Source organism: Coregonus clupeaformis, chromosome 8, assembly GCF_020615455.1.
Source record: "Coregonus clupeaformis isolate EN_2021a chromosome 8, ASM2061545v1, whole genome shotgun sequence".
Taxonomy (NCBI): Eukaryota; Metazoa; Chordata; class Actinopteri; order Salmoniformes; family Salmonidae; genus Coregonus; species Coregonus clupeaformis.
The window spans coordinates 38708962-38734762 of record NC_059199.1 but is presented as its reverse complement, the minus strand read 5'-3'; the positions used below and the strand labels follow the sequence as shown (position 1 = coordinate 38734762).

Below are 25801 nucleotides of genomic sequence, written 5' to 3'. Positions count from 1 at the left end.
CCTAAATAGTTTGGAAGAGTTTGTGCATATATTATGACGACATTTTATGATGTTTTTGTTCATTTTGGACTTCGGTGAGGGTTTTTTCAGCTGTTCGGGCACATTTCTTTCTGGAGGCAAGCCGAAGCCGGTAGCTGAAGTCTACGCCCCTTTGTCGGTGATTGGTCAACAGTAGGGATTCTTCAATAAAGTATTTTGTTGTCATTCAACAAGAGACAGCTCGTTTTCATGCACATTGTTTCATTGAAAGATACTGCTGATTAGTTAGAAGTAAAATTGCGCGACTAAGATCTCCTCGGCAAAAACAACAAGAAATCTGTCAATTTTGATATCTTAGATTAATTCTGACTATTTTGAGGAAGTGTATACTGGCGACGGTGTCTCAAAATAGACAAACAGTACTATACTAGTTTTTCAAGCGAAGATCTTTTAAGGGAGTATGCGAGAACACTCGTTCGGTTCGCCTAGCTGACTTCGGCTAGCCGCCAGCCAAACTGACGCATGCTGACGCCTTAACGCCACTAGGGTTGAGATAGAGAGAGAGAGACTGGGGTTCTGGAAAGGGTACATGGGGCAATGGGATGGGACTGCTGGGGCTCTGGGGTTGGGGCTCTCCCAGTGTGGAGGAACCCTGATTCAGGATTGACCTCCTGCTGACTCTGGGGTACAGGGAGGGGCTGTGTCACTACATGGGGCTCTGGCAAGGGAAGGCTAGAGGGCAATGGACCTCTCGGTCTCTGATGGAGCTGCATCAAACACAGAGAGGGCTTAGGGAGAACTGCTGGAGTGGGCTTAAAGGAGGATTGATGCAGGCAAGGTCGACACCAAGGAACTTTTGAAGTGTGTGTGTGTGTGTTTTGAAAGAAAATGTGTGTGGATTGACCTAGCCGGAGGCATGAATAAAGTTCAGGGTGTAATTGGTCAACAGTGTTACAGAGAGAGACTTACCGAAGGTTGGACTGAGCTTTATTCTGTTAGTTTGGGGACTGATTTTAAGCCTGGCCAGGTTGCAAATGTAAAATACAGAGTCCTTTTCTCTCTTCAGACTTTGCAAGATAACGCTGAAGGGTTTTAATGAATAGGTCCGAAGGCACCCTTGACACTCTCACACTCTGACAGCCAGCCATAATGATGTTGACATGTAAAATATGCTTGTGAGGAAAATGCTATTCTGAGCAATCGCCTTCAACCCTTCAACGCTATGAAAAACAAAATCACTGGCATGTGAAATTCCTGTAGTGGGGAGGGGGTAGCTGATCTAGGAAGAGGGGCCCCAGCTTTTTCAGGGATAGTGTGCATGTGTATGTGTGTCTCTTTCTCTGTGTGTGTTTGTGTATGGGGATATAGCTGCACATCCACTAAGGTAGACTTGTGGGTTCATTGCTGTTGGACTGGTGTAGCAGGGTTTTGTTCTGGGCTTGGTTTCAGGGTGTGGGTCCATTCAGAGGCGAGACCGCCGGCTCCGGGATTTATTCCCGGCCAGTGAGCTAGAGTTAGCAGCGAGTGGAGCTGTGTTTGTGTGTGTGGGGCTAGGGCTGGGGCTTCGCTGGAGGATTTAAGCTATATCGGAACGAGGGAGCGCCTCGCTCTGAGAGACGAGTGCAGGGAAGCAAGACGGTACACTCTCTCATTATCAGAGTCTACAGGATGGAGAGAGAGATGGAGAGAGAGATGGAGAGAGGGAGGGGGTCTAAAAGAAAGCAAGAAACGTTTGTGTGAGAGACTAAAGAGAAATCCAAAATAGAGAGGACGAGGGAAGACGAAGAGCAGTAGATCAGGGAAAAGAAGGAGATATTAAAGGAAAGAAGGACTGAGAGAAAGTGAGATGGAGAGATGAGAGGGTCAGTGACAGTGTTGGGACAGGGAGGCTGTTGTTTTCTATGAACACAGAAGAGCCTCTGTCTCCAGCTGCAGTCTTCTAAGCTCCAGGCCCTTGTCTGTCGCAGAGCCGCCCCCCAAAGGGGTTAGAGAGATGAGGAAGAGACTGGAGCCTAGCTAAACCTCAATGAAGCAGCTCCTGTTTAAGCCAGAATACTCTACTTGTCTCACTCTCCTTCTCTCATTAGTGTAGGGAACTGTGATACGTCTCAAGGCAGTGGCCAGTTTTAGATCTCAGTAAGATAGAAGTCATTTGTCAGGATAAGTTTAATTGTCACTTGGTTGTGTCCTTCATTCAGTTGATTTGCAGTTGAGGCGACCGGTATACTTTTTAATAAGGTACCAGTTTTTTATTTCCGGTGAGATAAAACAGTGACTATTTTTGTTAGTGTGTGGGTGTGTGTGCAGTTGTGAAGCACAGTGAGGACCTGCAGCCTGTTCTCTTTCTTGGTCCTTCCTGCCTCGGTGTGTGTGTTCATGAGTCTGTGTGTGTAATTCTCTCCTGGCCCTTTGCCTGCCTCTGTCTTCTGTCTCCCTATAAGAAACACCAATGGGAGTGTCTGTGTGTTACCCATGGGAAAGAGTTGAGCTACACTTCATTCTCACAGACCAGGTGTCAAGACAAAGAGCAGCTGCAGCAACTCTGCATCAAACCATCTTTAGTGTGAAGGTGTGTGTGTGTGAGTGTTTGACTTTCTAGAACACCTCCAGCAGAGTGATGTCTACTAAGTAGCACACCTTCCAGAGAGTTTAATAAAAACCTGATGCTGAGTGTGTGTGTGTGTGTGTGTGTGTGTGTATGTGTGTGTGTGTAGCTTGACTGGTCCAAAAGCCTGTCTTATCTCTGTTTCAGGGTTAGAGATGATGAATGAGAGGAGATCATGGATGGTCTTCAGGCTTTATAGTTTCTTCAGCCTGCCTGGAGCGTGACCTTGAAGAGAACCAGAAGACCGATAGATACGCTATTCACCTCTATAATGGATGTTCTCTGGGCTTGCTCTCTCACCTCTGTAGCCACGTCCTAAATGGCACCCTATTCCCTATGTAGTGCACTACTTTTGACAAGGGCCCATAAAGGGAATAGGGTGCCATTTGGGACACAACCTGTAGCTGGAGTTGAAATGGAGCAGTGGTCCATGTAACAGACCCAGACCTGGGGCTAATTGGCAAATGCTTCTGACAAACACTTTAATAATAGTCAGAAATGTTAAGTTATGCTCGATTTATCTTGGAATTTGTCCTCTTGAGACCATTCCATCGTTTAAATATTTCCGGTCAAACTAAATCAAGCACAGTTCAAGTATAAAAGTATTTGACTTATGTATTTGACCTGTGCTGTGACCTTCAGAATGTTGTTATAAAGAAATCAAGATTTTAGTCAACAAACTATCTCTCTGAGTGATTTTTCTAGTTGACAAGAGCCACCCTTGTGTCAGTGTCACCCTAACTAGATTACTCAGCCTCTCTAAGGGCTCGGTCACAATAGGAGGTAATTAGAAGGCTCCTGTGGGATCCAGAGCGCTCAGCCTCTCTGATACTACTCTCTGGATGTGTCCCAAATGGCACCTTATTCCCTACACCCTAGCCCTATGGGTCCTGGTCAAAAGTAGTGCACTACATAAGGAATAGGGTGCCATTTGGGACTCTATACTCTATCTCTTTGCTGGTCTGTTCAGGAGGCTGCTGCAGCCATGTGGTGAACGTTCAGTCCCAAATATACTGGAGCACCAAACTGGTTGTTCCTCCTAGTCCTACGTTCTGTTTCACCTGATGTGATGTGTGGGTTTGTTCTCCCCTGAGTAAAGGAAGAGGAGGGTTATTTGGCTGTGACTCCCTATGTGTTTGTTTTTCTCTGTGTGTGTGTGTGTTTTTGCGTAGGTAGGTGTGTGTGTGCCTGCCTGTGACCAGTTGAATAACACGAGTCGATAGAGGATCAGTAGCATGGCCTCTTTCCCACGCAAGGCTCTCTTGCAGCTGTGTGCTGTGTGTGTGTATGTACAGCATGTGTTTGTTTGTGTGTGTGTGTGTGAGACCTGATTCTTTAGGATCAGTAGCTCATTAGTGTTGTTTGTCCTCATCGATCCAGACCACTGCTGCTAGAGCCACACTGCTAACTGCTACTGCGTTCTGAGTCCCTCTGGACTAATACTGCTGACCATTGCTAACTGCTACTGCTCTCTCTCTCTAGCTCCTCTGGACTACCACGTATCTCTGAGTCTAGTCCCCTCTCAACCACACAGGCCAGGGGGATGGAGAGATGGAGGGAATTAGTGAAGGATGGATGGAGGGCAGGAGAAGGAGGGAATGAGGGAAGAAGGGGATGAGGGACAGATGAAATAATTATTGGGCTAGATTCAGATGAGTTTATCTTTCCTGAGAGAACTGAAGCAAACTTTGTGTCTCAAGACTAGAGGGCCAAGCTATAGGGGAGAGCAGACAGACAAACTGCCATACAGAAAGAAAGACAGACAGACCCTCCTACCAAACCCCAACTGCACCCCTCTCAGCCTGGCTGACCTGATGCCACCACACTGCTGCTGCTGGTGAGGAGAATGAACAGAACAGCTGACGTGACAGAGCAGCCATCAGAGGAGCTGTCAGCCAGGCTCTTATGTCAGACTCTTTCCTCTGATGCTCAGCCACACTGACAGGGGAAAACATGTCAAACAAACACTCACTAATACCCCCTGTCCCTGTCTCTAACAGCTCTCTCTCTCTCTCTCTCTCTCTCTCTCTCTCTCTCTCTCTCTCTCTCTCTCTCTCTCTCTCTCTCTCTCTCTCTGTCTCTGTCTCTGTCTCTGTCTCTGTCTCTGTCTCTGTCTCTGTCTCCGTCTCTAACAGCTCTGCTCTCCCTGTCTGTCTGTCTCCGTCTCTAACAGCTCTGCTCTCCCTGTCTGTCTGTCTCCGTCTCTAACAGCTCTGCTCTCCCTGTCTGTCTGTCTGTCCCCGTCTCTAACAGCTCTGCTCTCCCTGTCTGTCTGTCCCCGTCTCTAACAGCTCTGCTCTCCCTGTCTGTCTGTCCCCGTCTCTAACAGCTCTCCTCTCCCTCCTTGACTGTCTGTCCCTGTCCTACTGTTACAGTCAGTGCTGACAGAGAGGGAAAAACAACCCCTCAACAACAAACAACAACTCTTTCTCTGAGTCATACTAGTATCAATGTAAAGTTCCCACCCTGAAGAGCGTGTGTGTGAACAGTAACAGTCCTCAGTATAGAAATCCAGCCTGTCGTTTTAATGTCCCTGTTATCATTCAGACCTGAGGGAGGAGACATTAAAGCCAAACGATCTTGTTGTAGCGTCCTGTGCATGACCACTCTCCCTAATGCTGCCCCCCTCCCTTCACACACACACACACACACACACACACACACACACACACACACCTCACAGGCTTGGCAGCAGAGTTACCCTGTCTTTATTTACATGGTTTGGGGCGAGGGGGATTACGAGGATGTCCACAGGCCCTGATCGTACCCCACGCATGACTGGCATTCATGTGCTTGGCAGCTAAACAGCAGGGGAGATGCAGGGAGGCACGCTTGTGTGTTCGTGTGTGTGTGGGTATGAGTCACGTTCCCACCATTCTCAATCAGCGCTGGATGATCTAGGATTACTGGTGCTGCCTCATTTCATCCTCTCACGGGGGCTGGTGTGTTTGTCTGGAAGACAGAAAGACACTGCTGTCTAAAACACAATGCTAATAGACACAACTGTAGATAGAACCAACTGTAGGTGACTACGCATAGGCATGAGGCTGTACACATAGGCATGCTGAGAAGGAGGGAGGGAGAGGCAGGGAGGAGGCAGAGAGCGAGAGAGAGCCAAGCACCCTGTCTAACACACTATTCTAATCAGAGCTATAGATGGTGCCAGTGAGGACTGAATGTAAAGCCTGGAGATCCTAGAGGAGATGGGACACATGACCATGCTTAAACAGAGATGGATCATGAGATCTAGGTTCTGTATGTCCAGCAAAGATATTTGATATTATCTGCAGAGCTTTGGTACCAGCTGAGAGCTGTAATACAGTTATATAAGTCTGGTGTTGTAGAATGAATGGCTAGAAATGTATAAAAGTTAACTTATGTTGCTCCTGCCTTTACAAGCAGTTTTGAATATGATTTCACTTTCTCAAAGGGCAATGTCTCAGTATCACTATAACTGTGTGGATTACCTTAAATCAGGGGTGTCAAACTCATTCCATGGAGGGCCTAGTGTCTGCTGGTTTTTGGTTTTTCCTTTCAATTAAGACCTAGACAACCAGGTGAGGGGAGTTCCTTACTAATTAGTGACCTTAATTCATTAATCAAGTACAAGGGCGGAGCGAAAACCCGCAGACACTCGGCCCTCCGTGGAATGAGTTTGAGCCTTAAATAATAAATGACCAGTCCTGTATGCATTGGTTCGACTTTGAACCTAAACCGCAAAAAAATAACCCACATTTATCGCTATTCAGAGAAATAAATATTAAACCACACCGTAATTATTGAATTTAAACGTAACAAATTGTCAATTTTTTCTGTTCCAAATAAAGTAATTATCTTTCCTCTGTGTGCAGCATGCTATGGAGCGATGACAATAGGGGATTAACAGGGCTTCTAATTCTCTTCCCAAATCCACTTTAGCCAGGCTAGTGAGTCTGCAGCTGAGCTGTGGTTTATAGCTAGTGAGTCTGCAGCTGAGCTGTGGTTTATAGCTAGTGAGTCTGCAGCTGAGCTGTGGTTTATAGCTAGTGAGTCTGCAGCTGAGCTGTGGTTTATAGCTAGTGAGTCTGCAGCTGAGCTGTGGTTTATAGCTAGTGAGTCTGCAGCTGAGCTGTGGTTTATAGCTAGTGAGTCTGACTTGGGGCTCAGCTAGGTTTATATCCCCCTCACACTGCTGAGCTACTTCTGGCTAGGAGTTGGGGTTGGGGGACAGGGGGAGGGGTGGAGGTGGAGGAGAGGGGGAGGGGGGGAGAGAGGGAGAAAGAAGGAGAGAGAGGAAGAAGAGCAAGGGAGAGAGAGAGAGGGGAAGATGGAACCAACTGTAGGTGACTAGGCATGAGGCTGTACACATAGGCATGCTGAGAAGGAGGGAGGGAGAGGCAGGGAGAGAGAGAGAGGAAGAAGGGATGGGAGAGACCATGACCCTGCCTGCTTTCTCCTCTGCAGAACTGATTGAAGGAAACCTGATGTACCAGGGTCATAATGTCTCTCCCCTGACACCCACGCTATAGGACCTGTTGACCTATAGGTTAAGCTATAGGTTGAGGACAGAGACTATAGGAACACTTTTCCTGCCAGCCAGGTAGACTACATCATATCATCCAGGTGGTTTATGGTAACATATGGAGAATGGTCATTGAATAATTCATGTTATGTTATGTCCCCCTGCACCAATGATATGTGACCTCTGACCCTCTGTGCTTTCAGTGTATCTCTCAGTCCTGCTCCCAGGGTGGGTCTGGTGGAATTACCTTCAGGTCCCAGCTGTATGCCTCTATGACTATGCTGATGTCAGGGTTGCAGTTTCTGATGAATGTTGTGAAAAGGGCTGTATAAGTACAATTTGTTGAATTGATTGAACAGAGGGCCTGATTCCCTTGTCTAGCTCACTGAAATACTGCTCTGTCCGGCTGACGTGACCGCAAAGACATCACCACTGCCGGATGTTGCTGAAGGCACCTCATTCACCTCGTTGCCCGTCAATATAACAACTAATCAGGACAGACGGGGAGGCAGGAAGTCTTAAGGATGAATCACCTCTTCATGGCTTCTCACCTCTTTTCCCCCTCCTCACCACTTCTCCCCCCTTCTCACCCCTTCTCCCTGCTCCTCACCCCTCCTCACCCCTTCTCCCCCCTTCTCACCATTTCTCCTCCCCCCTTCTCCCCGCTCCTCACCCGCTCCTCATCCCTTCTCCCCCCTCCTCATCCCTTCTCCCCCCTCCTCACCTCTTCTCCCCCCTCCTCATCCCTTCTCCCCCCTCCTCACCACTTCTCCCCCCTCCTCATCCCTTCTCCCCCCTCCTCACCCGTCCTCCCCCTTCTTCTCCCCCCTCCTCCCCCTTCTTCTCACCCCTTCTCCCCGCTCCTCACCCCTTCTCACCCCTCCTCCCCTTTTTCTCCCCCCTCCTCATCCCTTCTTCTCATCCCTTCTCAACCCTCCTCCTCCTTCTCCCCCTTGTCTCTTCTTCTCTGCCCTCCTCCCACCTCCTGAACCCTGAGAGTAGTGGCCAGATGGAACGTTTAGCGACTAGCTAATTAGTCCTTAGGCTTTGGCACTCCCTCACTGTCTCATGTGATTTTCCTCCCTCTCCATAGACCTCACTATCAGTTAGCTTCAGATTGGGCAAAGGTGCGCATAACTCAGTGTCCTATGTAGAGTTTGTATCCATGACCATGACATACAGTGGGGTCCGAAATTATTGACACCCTTGATAAAGATGAACAACAATGACTGTATAAAATAAATATTTAAAATACTCAGCTATATTGTATGCTCCTGTTTTCAATAGCCTTCAATACCTCACCTTGCTAGGATCACGGCACTGAGCCTCTTTTTCTCAAATGTTTCATGAATTGGAGAACACATTGGGAGGGATCTTACACCATTCCCCATACATAATCCTTCCAGATCCTTGATATCCTACGTCTGCGCTTAAGGACTGCCCTCTTCAATTCAATCCACAGGTTTTCAATGGGTTTGAAGTCCAGAGACAGATATTTTTCTGAACCATTAGTATAAAATAATATAATTTCCCAATTTTTTAGAGTATACAATTTTTGCTCATCTTTATCAAGGTTGTTGATCATTTTGGACCCCACTGTCCTTCTGCTACTCATCTTGAGAGAGTGAGGTGTGTGTGTGTGTGTGTCAGGGTTCCCTCCGTAAGTAATATGCTAGCCTGCAGGTTGCCCCTGTGTTGCTCGCCGGAGCTTCCACACATACACACACACACACACACACACTGCTCTGTCACCACATTATAGTAGACCTTCTGCCTATGCTTAGCCTTTCATCCATTTGCCTATATGCGTGCGCATTTGTACAGCTGTGTGTGACTGTGTTCCTAACACAAGGTGAAGTGTGTTAGCCAGAATACCCTAGTTATGTGGCTTTCCCTCTGAGGGTGGTGGGTGCATCTCTGGCTCTCAACCTCCAGGAAAGCCTCAACCAGGGAAAGAGACCCAGAAATAATAACGCTGTGGACATTCTGAGGCTGGGCTGGCGGCTTTTCTTGTCATCATCATTATGTCGCCTGCTGCCTCTTGGCCATATGTGTGTACGAGTGTGTCCCAGAGGAGCGCCATTTGTTGGATACGATCATGTCCAGTGTCTTTCTTCTAGTGACAAACATGTTTTAATCTGACAGCCATACTGTATATCTACATTTCAAAACGTCACATAGCTAGTGTTGTCAAAATACTGGGGTATCATTACAGCACTCAGAATATGTCCTCTCTATGCCCTTTCTCCTCGCTCTCGCTCTCTCTTTCACCTTATCTCTCTCTCTCTCCTTCTTAGAATACCTCCTTGACAAAGTTCTGCCAAGGTCCAAGGGGTTCTGTTGGTTGTTGAAGGAATATATAGACCCATATGGAGGAGTAAGTTAATCGTAACCCCCCCCCCACACACACACACACCCACCAAAGAAAGAAGAAAAAAAGATTCTGATGAAAAAGTACAGTAGGCTCATTTCATGCTCTCAAATCTATAGACTACTTTACTGTTACATTATTGCAGGAGTTAAAACAAGCACACACAATCCATACAGACTTTCCAACACCCATCACCCCAACACAACAGGTGTCATAAAGTAGTTTACAGTAACCTTACAGTGTTTCAGTTATGACCCTCACATTACATTATATATTTGTCACCATATCAGCTAGAAGCATTTAATGAGTGTATAAGACACAAATATTTGTATGATGCATGGAGTGGTTATTGCTTTATACTGTTTCTTTATGATAATGGAATAAAAAAATGGAGAATGGAGAAAAAAATAAAAGGTATTACCAAAATTACTTTTAAATGTACTTTTCATTGTTTTAAACTGTACTCAGAAATCAATCAATCTATCAAACAATCAAAGAAAAGTAAATGCACGGTGCATTAGCGGTAAAAGAGTAACACAGCTGACTCAAGCATCTGTTTTGATGCACTGAAGCCTACATGGGTCCCATAGCCATTCCAGGCAAAGCCAGTGAAATCCCCACACTGAAGAGGGTTAGCCTCAGGGAAAAACCCACCGCCACCAATACAGTAGTGTTCAACATTACCGCCTTTGGGTTTGACCCCAGAACAGATGGCTGTGGCCGCCCGTTCATGGTTTATGGCTCTGAAACTGATGAAGCCTCCCTCGGTCTCCCCTCCAGAGTAAGGGCCGTATAAATTTTTGGTAGACTCTTTGTCCCCGAGGTCATACACTATGGGAATGGAGGGTCCATTGTCGGACAGGTGTGCCCCAACGTTGTACTCGACCGGGTAGCGGTGGAAGAGTTGGTACAGGTTTCCCCCGTACAGATGGAGGAAGCGCCTGTCAGTGTGGTAGCGCATGATGGCGGCCAGTTTCCAGTGGTTGACCGGAGTGTTGTTGGGAACGTGCCACACCGACATGTCATCTGCTTCGATGTCGTAGTAGCCAGGATTCTTGAAGTCGTCGTCTGTGGCTCCCTCCACTGTTCCGAAAGTCTTCCTGTTGGCCCAGTTGCCTTCCCCTTGTGGCCAGTTGGCGTTGTTGCCCTGCTGGCTGGTCCAACGATCGCCCACCGTGCACTTCCCGTAGATGTTGTCCTCATGCACGCTTGCCACCAGAGTCCAGCCGCCACCCGCTGTGGTCATGTCGCAGAAGGTCTGGTAGACCACCCCAGTAGCTGTGGTTAGGTAGTACAGACCGTTCTCAGATTGACCATATCTGTCCTTAACTTCCTTGCAGCTTCTGGCATTGAACTGAGCCCTATTTCTTAACTCAATTACTGTGACAACCTTTGGAGCACTTGCCTGCCCAATCTTCTTTACAGAATCAAGCGGTGAAGTGGTGGTGCATGACGTCTGAAGTGACATCAGTAGAGGGATCGTCAGCAGAAAAGCCAGGTACATCATGTCTGTTGTAGTGAGGTTTCAGTGAGGATCTGTTGGACCTTTGCTTTCTTGAGGTACTTATATGTTAAGTCCTTGGCAATGCTCCAATATCAATGTTTGATAAAGCACATGTGTTTTTAACAATGACACACCTGGCAAATGTGGTCATGTGCACTCATGTCAAAAAGATCTTTGCGGTCCTTGTGTGCAAAGATTAAGAAACACTGTGGTGTGATCATTTAGGACAGCCCATATTAAACAAAAATGTAGGCAGTAGCCCATTTTGTTTAATCTTTGTACATGGATATGTCAACAAAATAAAATATTTCCTTATGGGCCAGTAACCGAAAGGTTATTTTAAGGTGCACTAATTTGTAGTTTATAAGTGTATATGCAAGTAGCTAATAAGGTCTTTATTATGTCTTATTAGCCACGTTAGGCCCTTATTAAAGGTGCAATATGCAGAAATGGCTCAGCCGTTTCCTGGTTGCAAAAATTCTAATAGTTCGCCTAATTTCAGTTTATGTGACAAAACATAATTGTGTAGAGAATCATTGTACCATCCAAACCGCTGTGAAATATACACTGCTCAAAAAAATAAAGGGAACACTTAAACAACACAATGTAACTCCAAGTCAATCACACTTCTGTGAAATCAAACTGTCCACTTAGGAAGCAACACTGATTGACAATACATTTCACATGCTGTTGTGCAAATGGAATAGACAACAGGTGGAAATTATAGGCAATTAGCAAGACACCCCCAATAAAGGACTGGTTCTGCAGGTGGTGACCACAGACCACTTCTCAGTTCCTATGCTTCCTGGCTGATGTTTTGGTCACTTTTGAATGCTGGCGGTGCTTTCACTCTAGTGGTAGCATGAGACGGAGTCTACAACCCACACAAGTGGCTCAGGTAGTGCAGCTCATCCAGGATGGTACATCAATGCGAGCTGTGGCAAGAATGTTTGCTGTGTCTGTCAGTGTAGTGTCCAGAGCATGGAGGCGCTACCAGGAGACAGGCCAGTACATCAGGAGACGTGGAGAAGGCCGTAGGAGGGCAACAACCCAGCAGCAGGACCGCTACCTCCGCCTTTGTGCAAGGAGGAGCAGGAGGACCACTGCCAGAGCCCTGCAAAATGACCTCCAGCAGGCCACAAATGTGCATGTGTCTGCTCAAACGGTCAGAAACAGACTCCATGAGGGTGGTATGAGGGCCCGATGTCCACAGGTGGGAGTTGTGCTTACAGCCCAACACCGTGCAGGACGTTTGGTATTTGCCAGAGAACACCAAGATTGGCAAATTCGCCATAGGCGCCCTGTGCTCTTCACAGATGAAAGCAGGTTCACACTGAGCACATGTGACAGACGTGACAGAATCTGGAGACGCCGTGGAGAACGTTCTGCTGCCTGCAACATCCTCCAGCATGACCGGTTTGGCGGTGGGTCAGTCATGGTGTGGGGTGGCATTTCTTTGGGGGGCCGCACAGCCCTCCATGTGCTCGCCAGAGGTAGCCTGACTGCCATTAGGTACCGAGATGAGATCCTCAGACCCCTTGTGAGACCATATGCTGGTGCGGTTGGCCCTGAGTTCCTCCTAATGCAAGACAATGCTAGACCTCATGTGGCTGGAGTGTGTCAGCAGTTCCTGCAAGGCATTGATGCTATGGACTGGCCCGCCCGTTCCCCAGACCTGAATCCAATTGAGCACATCTGGGACATCATGTCTCGCTCCATCCACCAACGCCACGTTGCACCACAGACTGTCCAGGAGTTGGCGGATGGTCTCCTGAGGGATCTCCTCCCAGACCTGGACTAAAGCATCCGCCAACTCCTGGAGTATGCCCAGGCATTGCAGGGAGGTCATACAGGCACGTGGAGGCCACACACACTACTGAGCCTAATTTTCACTTGTTTTAAGGACATTACATCAATGTTGGATCAGCCTGTAGTGTGGTTTTCCACTTTAATTTAGAGTGTGACTCCAAATCCAGACCTCCATGGGTTGATAAATTTGATTTCCATTGATAATTTTTGTGTGATTTTGTTGTCAGCACATTCAACTATGTAAAGAAAAAAGTATTTAATAAGATTATTTCATTCATTCAGATCTAGGATGTGTTGTTTAAGTGTTCCCTTTATTCTTTTGAGCAGTGTATTTTCCAAAACCCAAAATATATTTTCAGCTGTTTGAAGCTGGTATACAAAACCAAAAGTAAAAAACGCAAAAACAAAAGTTTAGAGTGGGAAACATAGAAATAGCACCAATACAACAGATTGACCGCTTCTTAGACTTGCTTTCAATGAGAAGACAGGTCTATAACTCACATATCTATGTGAATTTGGCCGGATCGCCCAAAAAGTTACATATTGCAGCTTTAAGTATTTTTTTCTTTTTCAAACATAAGTGGTGTTAGTCATAATAGAGCAATATTAGTATTTAATAAAGAGCAGGTTAAACAAGAAACACTCTTAGTAAGCTGTCTCAATGTTGGACTAATAAGGACATAATGCCTTAAAATGTGTTCCCTATTCTAAAGTGTAACCATGTTTTTACTTGCAGAAATATTGTCCAGAAATTACCTCAGTGGACAGAAAGGGGAGCACCTCCCCACACCCATGAGCAAAAGCATGTCATGTTTGCGTGAAACAAAGGATTTGTGTAGTTATATGAAATAAGACATTGATTCATATTACAGTGCATTCAGAAAGTATTCAGACCCCGTCACTCTTTCCACATTTTTTTTACATTACAGCCTTATTCTAAAATTGATGAAATTATTTTTTCCTCATCAATCTACACACGATAACCCATAATGACAAAGCAAATTGTTTTTGCTAATGCATATATAACAAACAAAATATATCCTATTTACATAAGTATTCAGACCCTTTGCTTTGAGACTCGAAATTGAGCTCAGGTGCATCCTGTTTCCATTGATCATTCTTGAGATGTTTCTACAACTTGATTGGACTCCACCTGTGGTAAATTCAATTGATTGGACATGATTTGGAAAGGCACACACCTGTCTATATAAGGTCCCACAGTTGACAGTGCATGTCAGAGCAAAAACCAAGCCATAAGGTCGAAGGAACTGTCCGTAGAGCTCAGAGACAGGGTTGTGTTGAGGCACAGATCTGGGGAAGGGTACCAAAAATGTATGCAGCATTGAAGGTCCCCAAGAACACAGTGGCATCCATCATTCTTAAATGGAAGAAGTTAGGAACCACCAAGACTCTTCCTAGAGCTGGCTGCCTGGCCAAACTGAGCAATCGTAGGAGAAGTGCCTTGGTCAGGGTGGTGACCAAGAACCCGATGGTCACTCTGATAGAGCTCAAGAGTTCCTCTGTGGGGATGAGAGAACCTTCTAGAAGGAGAACCATCTCTGCAGCACTCCACCAATCAGGCCTTTATGGTAGAGTGGCCAGACGGAAGCCACTCCTCAGTAAAAGGCACATGACAGCCCACTTGGAGTTTGGCAATAGGCACCTAAAGGACTCTGACCATGAGAAACAAGATTCTCTGGTCTGATGAAACCAAGATTGAACTCTTTGACCTGAATGCCTAGCGTCACATTTGGAGGAAACGAGGCACCGCTCATCACCTGGCCAATACCATCCCTACGGTGAAGCATGGTGGTGGCAGTATCATGCTGTGGGGATGTTTTTCAGCAGCAGGGATTAGGAAACTAGTCAGGATCGAGGGAAAGATGAACGGAGCAAAGTACAGAGAGATCCTTGATGAAAACCTGCTCCAGAGCGTTTCCTGGTCTATCCTCCACTGCAAAAGAGGAAGGGGATACCTATTCAGTTGCACAACTGAATGCATTCAACCAAAATGTGTCTTCTGAATCAGAGAGGTGCGGGGGACTGCCTTAATCCACATCTTCGGCGCCCGGGAAGCAGTTGTTGTTGGGAGTTAACTGCCTCGTTCAAGGACGGAAGAGTTTTACACCTTGTAGGTTTGGGGATTCGAACCAGCAACCTTTCGGTTACTGGCCCAACACTCTCAACCGCTAGGCTAAACCACTAGGGGGAGATTTAAAGGAATAGTTTCACTCACATTTCTAAATTACATACTTTGAGGAGGGAAGGGTTAATAAGCCAGGTCAAATGGTTGAACAAAGACACGGGAGTGAGGAAAAAGCTAAATGAAGGGGCGGCAGTAGCTTTGAGGTTAGAAAGGCAGGTCGATAACCGGCAGCCAGATCTGTGACAGAATATCTGTGCAAATGACCAATAAAGCAAGAATGGTAAAATGAAGGCCAGACTATCTATGGTAGCTGTGCATGTAATGTATCTAGTCCCAAAGTGGCTTCATGGTTCTAAGAGGCTCTGGTGAAGTTAGGTCTTTCAAGTTTCCATTAAGGTACTATTAGTTATCAATGACAATGTGGAAGACGTAGATGCTGTTTTTACACAGGGTCAATAAAAATCTGTTTTGTTTTTCCCCAAAACTCTATCCCCTCACTCTCAAAAATGAATTTTTCAGTTTTACTTACCCTCAAACTTTGGAATCAAAGAGGCCAGGTTCCACTCATTGAGCGTATCCTTTACAAAGCTGTCCATTGGCCTGTCCATTTAAAGAATTGTTAGAAAAATGGCTAGCTATACTAACTTAGAGTTCACCTTAACTTTGATGTAGCTAACTACTGATAGAACAATGTTTTGCTCTAACGTTAGCTAGCTAACAGAATTTGCATCCATCCTCAACTTCACAAGTCAGAAACCATTGAAAACCAGTACAGTAACGCTAGCTAACGTAATCACCATGCAAGCATGAGATAAGCCTGTCAAATAGCTTGGTTAAATTAACCCATATGGACTATAAGTAAAATCTAGCTTGGTCGCTAGCCAGCTAACATTTAGCTAACGAGTGAAACAGTGTCCAACACAGTCCAGAAGAAGTGTCAGACTTAGCTAGCTAAGGTAGCTCGCTAACTCAATGCCACGTCTCGATTACTTGCTCAAGTTCTGGTGGACTTCACGCGCTGGTGGCGGGAGAGTTAGCGCAGTAGCTGGGTCAAATATCCATAATCAAACTTTAATAACCCAGCACAAACAATACAACATTGCGTTTTTTTTTTTTTACAGAAAACAACCCAACTATTGGCCCAATGCTTGCAACCCAGCAGTTGGGTCATGCAAACAACCCAGCATTTTTTTGAGTGTAACTTACATCAAAGCCATGCATGCAAGAAGCCTTGACCTGGCACACACATAATGTATTTCTCTGTCCTCAGTTTGATTGAAGGCCTCAATCTGTATTTTTGCCTTGTAACTTATTGCTTCTAGAAAGAGAGAAGGAACAACACATGATCAAGATAAGCTAGCTACTAGTTTAAAGCAATGAACGATCTCATTGTTACAAAGAATGAATGTATAGGCTACATTTATGAGATTAATACATGCATTTGCTTACCTTATCAATCTTGAAGACGATGCACTCATTCATCACTCAAAAAATGTGTTATGAGTGAGTGCACCACAAACATATTTCCAGGGTGCTGATGCATCCTCCTCCCAATACAGCCTCTTCCAACACCACAGGTAGGGGAAGGGTATCCATCAGCAAAAGTAAAGTTTTGCTTTGATGTCAAATGAACTCCTATTGTTGCAACCTTGGCTGTTGTGCTAGCTAACATGCTACTAACCATGAGACTAGCCTATTGACATGCATATTGGTACGAAAATATGCATGTCAGCAACATATTCACCTAAAAATATAAGTGTTTTGGCAAATCATTAGTTAGATAGCTAGCTAGCACATTAATCTTGCAAAAATATGATAGCTAATGTAAGCTAGCTAAGCGCTAGCCAGTCAGTGGTGCTGACAAATTGAAACTGGTATCAACTAAATGTGTTTCACTCTATCCCATAAAACCTGACATTGCTAATTAGGCATCGTTTAGCTAATAAAATGTTAAAGTTTATTAGGAAGTTTAATAAGTTAGACACTCACCAGACAACTTTGGTAGGTAGCAAGCTAGGTAGATAGCTTGGTTTCCATTTTCCAACAGATTTTCCTAATCCCCCTGATTTGGTCATCAACAGTTACTGGTCTTGGAACTCATGTGTTCACCAGAAGTGGCTTCTGGTAAACTGTTTGCAACTAGTGGCAATAAATATTGTTGCCACAGTTTTGCTACAGATTCAAATAGAATCTTGAGAGAATTGTCAGAATAAAAACTCTGGCGAACTGTTTGCCACTAATGGCAATGAATATATATTATATTTATTTTTGGGTATTTTATCCCCTTTTTCTCCCCAATTTCATGGTATCCAATTGGTAGCAGTTACAGTCCCATCGCTGCGACCCTCTTACGGACACGGGAGAGGCGAAGGTCGAGAGTCGTGCGTCCTCTGAAACACAACCAACCGAGCCACACTGCTTCTTGACACAGCGCCCGCTTAACCCGGAAGCCAGCCGCACCAATATGTCAGAGGAAACACTGTGCACCTGGCGACCGAGTCAGCGTGCACTGTGCCCGGCCCGTCACAGGGGTCGCTAGAGCGCGATGGGACAAGGACATCCCTGCCGGCCAAACCCTCCCCTACCCTGGACGACACTGGGCCAATTGTGCGCCGCTTCATGGGTCTCCCGGTCGGCTACGAAGAGCCTGGACTCGAACCAGGATCTCTAGAGGCACAGCTAGCACTGCGATGCAGTGCCTTAGACCACTGCGCCACTCGGGAGGCCCTGGCAATGAATATTCTTGTTGCCAAAGGTTTGACGCAGATTCACCACTAGTGGCAAACATTTGCACATTTCTGGCAACATTTTGTGGAACACTATTTCGTTAGCAGAACATTTGCCACAAACTTGCGGGAAGGTTGCTGCAACAAATTCATTTTTGTAAGGGAATGACCACTTTAAGGACACACATGACCATAAAGGATTTATTGGGAATCATATTTTGTCATATCCATGATGTCACATTGATGTTCCCAGGAACTGAGAGAAAAATTGACTTAAGGTGTTGTGTCGATACGGTGTTGGCTATTCTCAACCCCTGTACAAACACATATAACATATATAATACATATGCAAACTCTCCCTCACTGAACCATAGGCTAATCAAATACAAAGGATTTCTTTAGCATCACTGTCCAAATATATATACTCTGCAGCAAGTCCTAATACAAAGTGGACATTCTTATTTAAAGATACACTATTTAGATACATTTCTGTAAGTAAGAATAAGGTAACACTTTTTAATATAGGGAACACATCTTAACATACTATGCTTTTCTCAGTTCTACATTGAGACAGCTTACTAAGAGTGTTTCTTGTGTAACTTGCTCTTTAATAAATGCTAATGTCTTCATTATGACTAACAATTAGGTTATTAAGGATCGGCCAGTAACAAATTATTTATAATGTTTGAATAATAAAACATAATAAATGCCTTATTAGTTACTTGTATATACACTTATAAACGATACATTTGTGGCTGATATGTGCACCTTAAATGAAAGTCTTACCAAGATTTTGAACGGCAACTATCTGGTAAGAGTGACCTGTTATTTTTGGATGGTCTATCGTACAAGTTTAACCAGCTGCATTTTTTTCATCTGCAGATAGATGCACTGCATTCGGAAAGTATTCAGACTCCTTCACCTTTTCTACATTTTGTTACATTACAGCCTTATTCTAAAATGGATTTAAAAAATAAAAAATCCTCATCAATCTACATACAATACCCCATAATAACAAAGCAAAAACAGGTTTTTAGAAAATAAAATGGAAATATCACATTTACATAAGTATTCAGACCCTTCACTCAGTATTTTGTTGAAGCACCTTTGGTAGCGATTACAGCCTCGAGTCTTCTTTGGTATGACGCAACAAGCTTGGCACACCTGTATTTGGGGAGTTTCTCCCATTCTTCTCTGCAGATCCTCTCAAGCTCTGTCAGGTTGGATGGGGAGCGTCGCTGCACAGCTATTTTCAGGTCTCTCCAGAGATGTTCGATCGGGCTCAAGTCCGGGCTCTGGCTGGGCCACTCAAGGACATTCAGAGACTTGTCCCAAAGCCACTCCTGCGTTGTCTTGGCTGTGTGCTTAGGGTCGTTGTCCTGTTGGAAGGTGAACCTTTGCCCCAGTCTGAGGTTCTGAGCACTCTGGAGCAGGTTTTCATCAAGGATCTCTCTGTACTTTGCTCCGTTCATCTTTCCCTCGATCCTGACTAGTCTCCCAGTCCCTGCTGCTGAAAAACATCCCCACAGCATGATGCTGCCACCACCATACTTTACCGTAGGTATGTTACTGGCCAGGTGATGAACGGTGCCTGGTTTCCTCCAAATGTGACACTAGGCATTCAGGCCAAAGAGTTCAATCTTGTTTTCATCAGACCAGAGAATCTTGTTTCTCATGGTCTGAGAGTCCTTTAGGTGCCTTTTGGCAAACTCCAAGTGGGCTGTTGTGTGCTTTTTACTGAGGAGTGGCTTCCAATCAAGTTGTAGAAACATCTCAAGGATGATCAATGAAACAGGATGCACCTGAGCTCAATTTCGAGTCTCATAGCAAAGGGTCTGAATACTTATGTAAATAAGGTATTTTTTGTGTGTTTTTCTTATAAATGTGCAAAAATTTCTAAAAACCTGTTTTCACTTTGTCATATGGGGTATTGTGTTTAGATTGATGACAACATATATAATTTAATCAATTTTAGAATAAGGCTGTAACTTAACAAAATGTGGAACAAATGAAGGGGTCTGAATACTTTCCGAATGCACTGTATATATCAGTATATATTATAGTGTTATTTATTTTGTGTTTATTGGAGTTAAGCTGAAAAAGTAAGTTACACCTCTTCTAAAAACTCATTCTTGCCCCACCTCCCAACAATCCACACTGCCAGAGAAATGAAAAAGTACATGTGTTTTTAACAAGGGGACACACCTGGCAAATGTGGTCATATGCACTCATGTCGAAAAACTCTTCGCACACCTTGTGTGCAAATATGAAGAAACACTGTGGTGTGAGCATTTAGGTCACATGTGTAAAACACAAGGCCCACGGCCGAATCCGGCCCGTGACACATTTCTATTCGGCCCGCGCAATGATTTGGGTTGTCAATTCATTTTGTCCCACTTCGTACGGCTTGGGATGCGCTGCACTACAAGTCACAGCCAACGTACTGCATGCCAAATAGGCAGTGTTTTGCCACACACACCACTCCTCCCAGACCCACACACGAGCCAGCCAGCCATATCATCACTAATGCAACTGACAGAATTTTTGATTGGACCGAAAGTTTAAACGTGTTATAGGCTAAACGTCCATGCCAAGTGTCGGTTCTAATGGGTCATTGCTCTAGCCTACAGAAAATGTAATCTTGGTTGTCAAAAAGTTATAAGATAAAGGACTCACACGCGGTATAAATTACCACTAATGGACAATAGGACGTCCAGTGAGTATGAATGAGTCAACAGTTGAGTCATCTACTTTATGAAATTACAGCCTGATGTACTAGCGTCGGTGAATTCAAAGTAAATTGCCCTGCTTTCGTGTGTCCCGTTTTTTTACAGCGCGCAGTGGAGCTAAAGTGTAGACACATGCCCCAGTCCTAGCTATGCTACTAAAATGTTGCAGTCTGGCTTCGGTTTTTAAAGCTTGACAATAAATAACCAAAAAACTAAACCTGCAAACAAAACTCCATGGAAATGAGAAACATGTAGGCCTATTAAAGTAACATTTGAGCAACTACAAATACTTTTTGAGTGCACCATACAGCAATGCTGCATTGAACTGCACCGATGATCCATGCAGTGCAAAGACATGAAAAACATGCTGTATGATTATTTAAGATACTCTTTGAAGAGGTAGGGTTTCAGATGTTTTCGGAAGATGGGCAGGGATTCTGTTGTCCTAGCTTCAGGGGGAAGCTGGTTCCACCATTGGGGTGCCAGGACAGAGAAGAGCTTGCTCTGTGCTTCTACATCTACATTGCTTGTTGTTTGAGGTTTTAGGGTTTCTGTATAAGCACTTTCTGACATCTGCTGATGTAAAAAGGGCTTTATAAATACATTTGATGTGATTTGACTGGGAATTGATGTTCCCAGGAAATTAGAGAAAAATTGACTTAAGGTGTTGTGTCGATATGGTGTTGGCTATTCTCAACCCCTGTACAAACACATATAACACATATACAAACTCTCCCTCACTGAACCATAGGCTAATCAAATACAAATCAGTATATAGTTTTTTGCATCACTGTCCAAATACAGTGAGGGGGAAGAAAAGTATTTGATCACCTGCTGATTTTGTACGTTTGCCCACTGACAAAGAAATGATCAGTCTATAATTTTAATGGTAGGTTTATTTGAACAGTGAGAGACAGAATAACAACAAAAAAATAAAATTAAACGCATGTAAAAAATGTTATAAATTGATTTGCATTTTAATGAGGAATATAAGTATTTGACCCCCTCTCAATCAGAGAGATTTCTGGCTCCCAGGTGTCTTTTATACAGGTAGGTAATGAGCTGAGATTAGGAGCACACTCTTAAAGGGAGTGCTCCTAATCTCAGTTTGTTACCTGTATAAAAGACACCTGTCCACAGAAGCAATCAATCAATCAGATTCCAAACTCTCCACCATGGCCAAGACCAAAGAGCTCTCTAAGGAGGTCAGGGACAAGATTGTAGACCTACACAAGGTTGGAATGGGCTACAAGACCATCGCCAAGCAGCTTGGTGAGAAGGTGACAACAGTTGGTGCGATTATTCACAAATGGAAGAAACACAAATGAACTGTCAATCTCCCTCGGCCTGGGGCTCCATGCAAGATCTCACCTCGTGGAGTTGCAATGATCATGAGAACGGTGAGGAATCAGCCCAGAACTACACGGCAGCTGGGACCATAGTCACCAAGAAAACAATTGGTAACACACTACGCCGTGAAGGACTGAAATCCTGCAGTGCCCGCAAGGTCCCCCTGCTCAAGAAAGCACATATACAGGGCTGTCTGAAGTTTGCCAATGAACATCTGAATGATTCAAAGGAGAACTGGGTGAAAGTGTTGTGGTCAGATGAGACCAAAATCGAGCTCTTTGGCATCAACTCAACTCGCCGTGTTTGGAGGAGGAGGAATGCTGCCTATGACCCAAAGAACACCATCCCCACCGTCAAACATGGAGGTGGAAACATTATGCTTTGGGGGTGTTTTTCTGCTAAGGGGACAGGACAACTTCACCGCATCAAAGGGACGATGGACGGGGCCATGTACCGTCAAATCTTGGGTGAGAACCTCCTTCCCTCAGCCAGGGCAATGAAAATGGGTCGTGGATGGGTATTCCAGCATGACAATGACCCAAAACACACGGCCAAGGCAACAAAGGAGTGGCTCAAGAAGAGGCACGTTAAGGTCCTGGAGTGTCCTAGCCAGTCTCCAGACCTTAATCCCATAGAAAATCTGTGGAGGGAGCTGAAGGTTCGAGTTGCGAAATGTCAGCCTCAAAACCTTAATGACTTGGAGAAGATCTGCAAAGAGGAGTGGAACAAAATCCCTCCTGAGATGTGTGCAAACCTGGTGGCCAACTACAAGAAACGTCTGACCTCTGTGATTGCCAACAAGGGTTTTGCAACCAAGTACTAAATCATGTTTTGCAGAGGGGTCAAATACTTATTTCCCTCATTAAAATGCAAATCAATTCATAACATTTTTGACATGCGTTTTTCTGGATTTTTTTGTTGTTATTCTGTCTCTCACTGTTCAAATAAACCTACCATTAAAATTATAGACTGATCATGTCTTTGTCAGTGGGCAAACATACAAAATCAGCAGGGGATCAAATACTTTTTTCCCTCACTGTACATATACTTGCAGGAAGTCCTAATACATAGTGGACATTCTTATTTAAAGATACACTATGGAAGTTTATTATCTCATGAAACTACAAATCCTTCGTTTCAGGAACATTGTATGCTTTTGTTCATGAGTGTGGGGAGAAGTGATGTGCCCCTTTCTGTCCAGTCTGATCATTTCTGGACAACATTTCTGCAAGTAAGAATAAGGTAACACTTTAATATAGGGAACACATCTTAACGTACTATTTGTATTATTAGTTCTACTTTTAGACAGCTTACTAAGAGTGTTTCTTGTGTAACTTGCTCTTTATTAAATACTAAAATGTCTTTATTATGACTAACAATGAGTTAATTAAGGATTGGCCAGTAACGCGACTTATAATGTATGAATAAGAAAACATAATAAATGCCTTATTAGCTATTTGTATACACACTTCTAAACTACTAATTAGTGTCTAATATGTGCACCTTAAAAGAAAGTCTTACCAAGATTTTTAACGGCAACTATCTGGTAAGAGTGCCGTGTTTTTTTGGGATGGTCTATATCGTACAAGTTTAGCCAGCTGCATTATTTCATCTGCAGATAGATATATAGAAACTAGACACTATAGCTCAGTCTTTCCCCTAGTTTATTTGTCAGGCGCGAAGCAAAAAAAACAACAAATTCCTGTGGCACCAAAATAATGAATGGAAACCAATAGAAGCCAAAGTCTTTGAAGCAGGAGATTATGTGTTCAGTATATTATGGTGCTGTGCTATTCTCCATGCATATTTTGTGTTTATTGACGTGAAGCTGAAAAAGTAAGTTTACACCTCTTCTAAAAACTCATTCTTGCCCCAACTCCCAACAATCCACACTACCAGAGTACTGCAAAATAAAAGTAGAACAGAGAGTGTTGGACCTGTAAAGCAACTCAGAGTATGGCTGAATAAACTGCCTGTACTCCTGAATGTTAAATCGATCATTCTCCACCTCAGTGAACTCCATAAATTGAGCGGGTGGCTGATGGCAGACGCACACGCACACACAAACACACCTTCAAGAACTGTATAGGACAGATATAGGTCACATTGGCCAAGTGCTGACATAAATTAATTGAGGGCTTGTGACATGAGGGGGACAAGGGGACAGTAGGGTGACAGGGTGATAGGAGGGGGGAACAGGTCCCCTAGGGGTCTCTTTCTCCTTGCCCTCAAATAACCTCTCTGGTCCCTTGTTCACCGCGCCGACGGTTACCGGTGAGTATTTCATGTACCGTTGGGATTTAAAAGACAAGAAGACACTGCCGTCTCGCTGCCGTTTTGCCTGCGATGCCTTAACGGGCCGAGATGTGAGATATGGAATATCTCCTCGGCGTACATGTCACTGACAATCTGAAATGGTCCACCCACACAGACAGTGTGGTGAAGAAGGCGCAACAGCGCCTCTTCAACCTCAGGAGGATGAAGAAATTTGGCTGAGCCCCTAAGACCCTCACAAACTTTTACAGATGCACAATTGAGAGCATCCTGTCGGGCTGTATCACCGCCTGGTATGGCAACTGCACCGCCTGCAACCGCAGGGCTCTCCAGAGGGTTCACCCTGCTATCATCCAGATGGCGAGGTCAGTACAGGTACATCAAAGCTGGGACCTAGAGACTGAAAAACAGCTTCTATCTCAAGGCCATCAGACTGTTAAATAGCCATCACTAGCCGGCTACCACCCGGTTACTCAACCCTGCACCTTAGAGGCTGCTGCCCTATGTACATATACATGGAATCACTGGTCACTTTAATAATGTTTACATACTGCTTTACTCATTTCATATGTATATACTGTATTCCATTCTACTGTATTTTAGTCAATGCCACTCCGACATTGCTCATCCTAATATTCCATTCTTTACTTTTAGATTTGTGTGTGTTGTGAATTGTTAGATACTACTGCACTGTTGGAGCTAGGAACACAAGCATTTCGCTACACCCGCAATAACATCTGCTAAATATGTGAATGTGACCAATAAAATAAAATGTAATTTGATACTATGTACACATACATACACACACACACACTTGTTTTTCTATCCTAGTGGGGACCTTAAAATACTATTTTCCCTAACCCCTAACCCTAACCCAGTGTTTTCCATTAGCACCGGCTGTTGGCTAATCATTTTCCGCTTCATATTAACTAGGCTACTTTTCATTTCAAAGTTTCAATTCGCTATTCTGTCGAGCTCTCTCCTGCTAGAATGAACGGTATGCATCTCTTTGCAATCTATTGATAAGATAGGAACCTGTCAGTCACAAAGCGAGTGATGACAGGGAAACGCATCAGAGAGGAAGAGGCGAAGCGAGAGGTTACACTCTCGACAAAATCTGTCCAAAATAAGCCCAATGCGTTTTATGGGCTTATTTTGGACCTACAGTGCTTTCAGAAAGTATTCAAAGCCCTTGACTTTTTCCACATTTTGTTGTGTTACAGCCTGAATTTAAAATGGATTAAATAGAGATTTTCTTGTCACTGGCCTACACACAATAGCCCATTAATTTTATACAAATTAATAAAAAATGAAAATCTGAAATGTCTTGAGCCAATAAGTATTCAACCCCTTTGTTATGGCAAGCCTAAATAAGTTCAGGAGTAAAACAATTGCTTAACAAGTCACATATTAAGTTGCATGGACTCACTTGTGTGCAATAATAGTGTTTAACATGATTTTTGAATGACTACCTCATCTCTGGACCCCACACGTACAATTATCTGTAAGGTCCCTCAATCGAGCAGTGAATTTCAAACACAGATTCAACCACAACGACCAGAGAGGTTTTCCAGTGCCTCGCAAAGGGCACCTATTGGTAGATGGGTAAAAATAAAAAAGCAGACATTGAATATTCCTTTGAGCATGGTGAAGTTATTAATTACACTTTGGATGATGTATCAATACACCCAGTCACTACAAAGATACAGGCATCTTTCCTAACTTGGTTGCCAAGGAGGAAGGAAACCACTCATGTACAGTATTTCACCATGAGTCCAATGTCTTCAATACAAAGTGTTATGTTTGG

The 25801-nt window shown here is 44.3% G+C and overlaps 2 protein-coding genes across 13 annotated transcripts in view; one reads left to right on the top strand and one right to left on the bottom strand.

Annotated features, from left to right (window-relative positions):
• LOC121571935 (receptor-type tyrosine-protein phosphatase U-like) overlaps positions 1–25801 on the top strand; it is a 234528-nt gene that overhangs the window by 19145 nt on the left and 189582 nt on the right. The window lies entirely within an intron of this gene.
• On the bottom strand, positions 9421–11004 carry LOC121571936 (intelectin-like). The gene has a single exon (XM_041883734.2). The coding sequence runs from the start codon at positions 10961–10963 to the stop codon at positions 9974–9976; it is 990 nt and encodes a 329-aa protein (XP_041739668.1). The 5' UTR covers positions 10964–11004; the 3' UTR covers positions 9421–9973.

What these genes read in the sequence shown, in the direction of transcription:
- LOC121571936 (XM_041883734.2), bottom strand. Translation starts at nt 10,963, where the DNA reads ATGATGTACCTGGCTTTTCTGCTGACGATCCCTCTACTGATGTCACTT.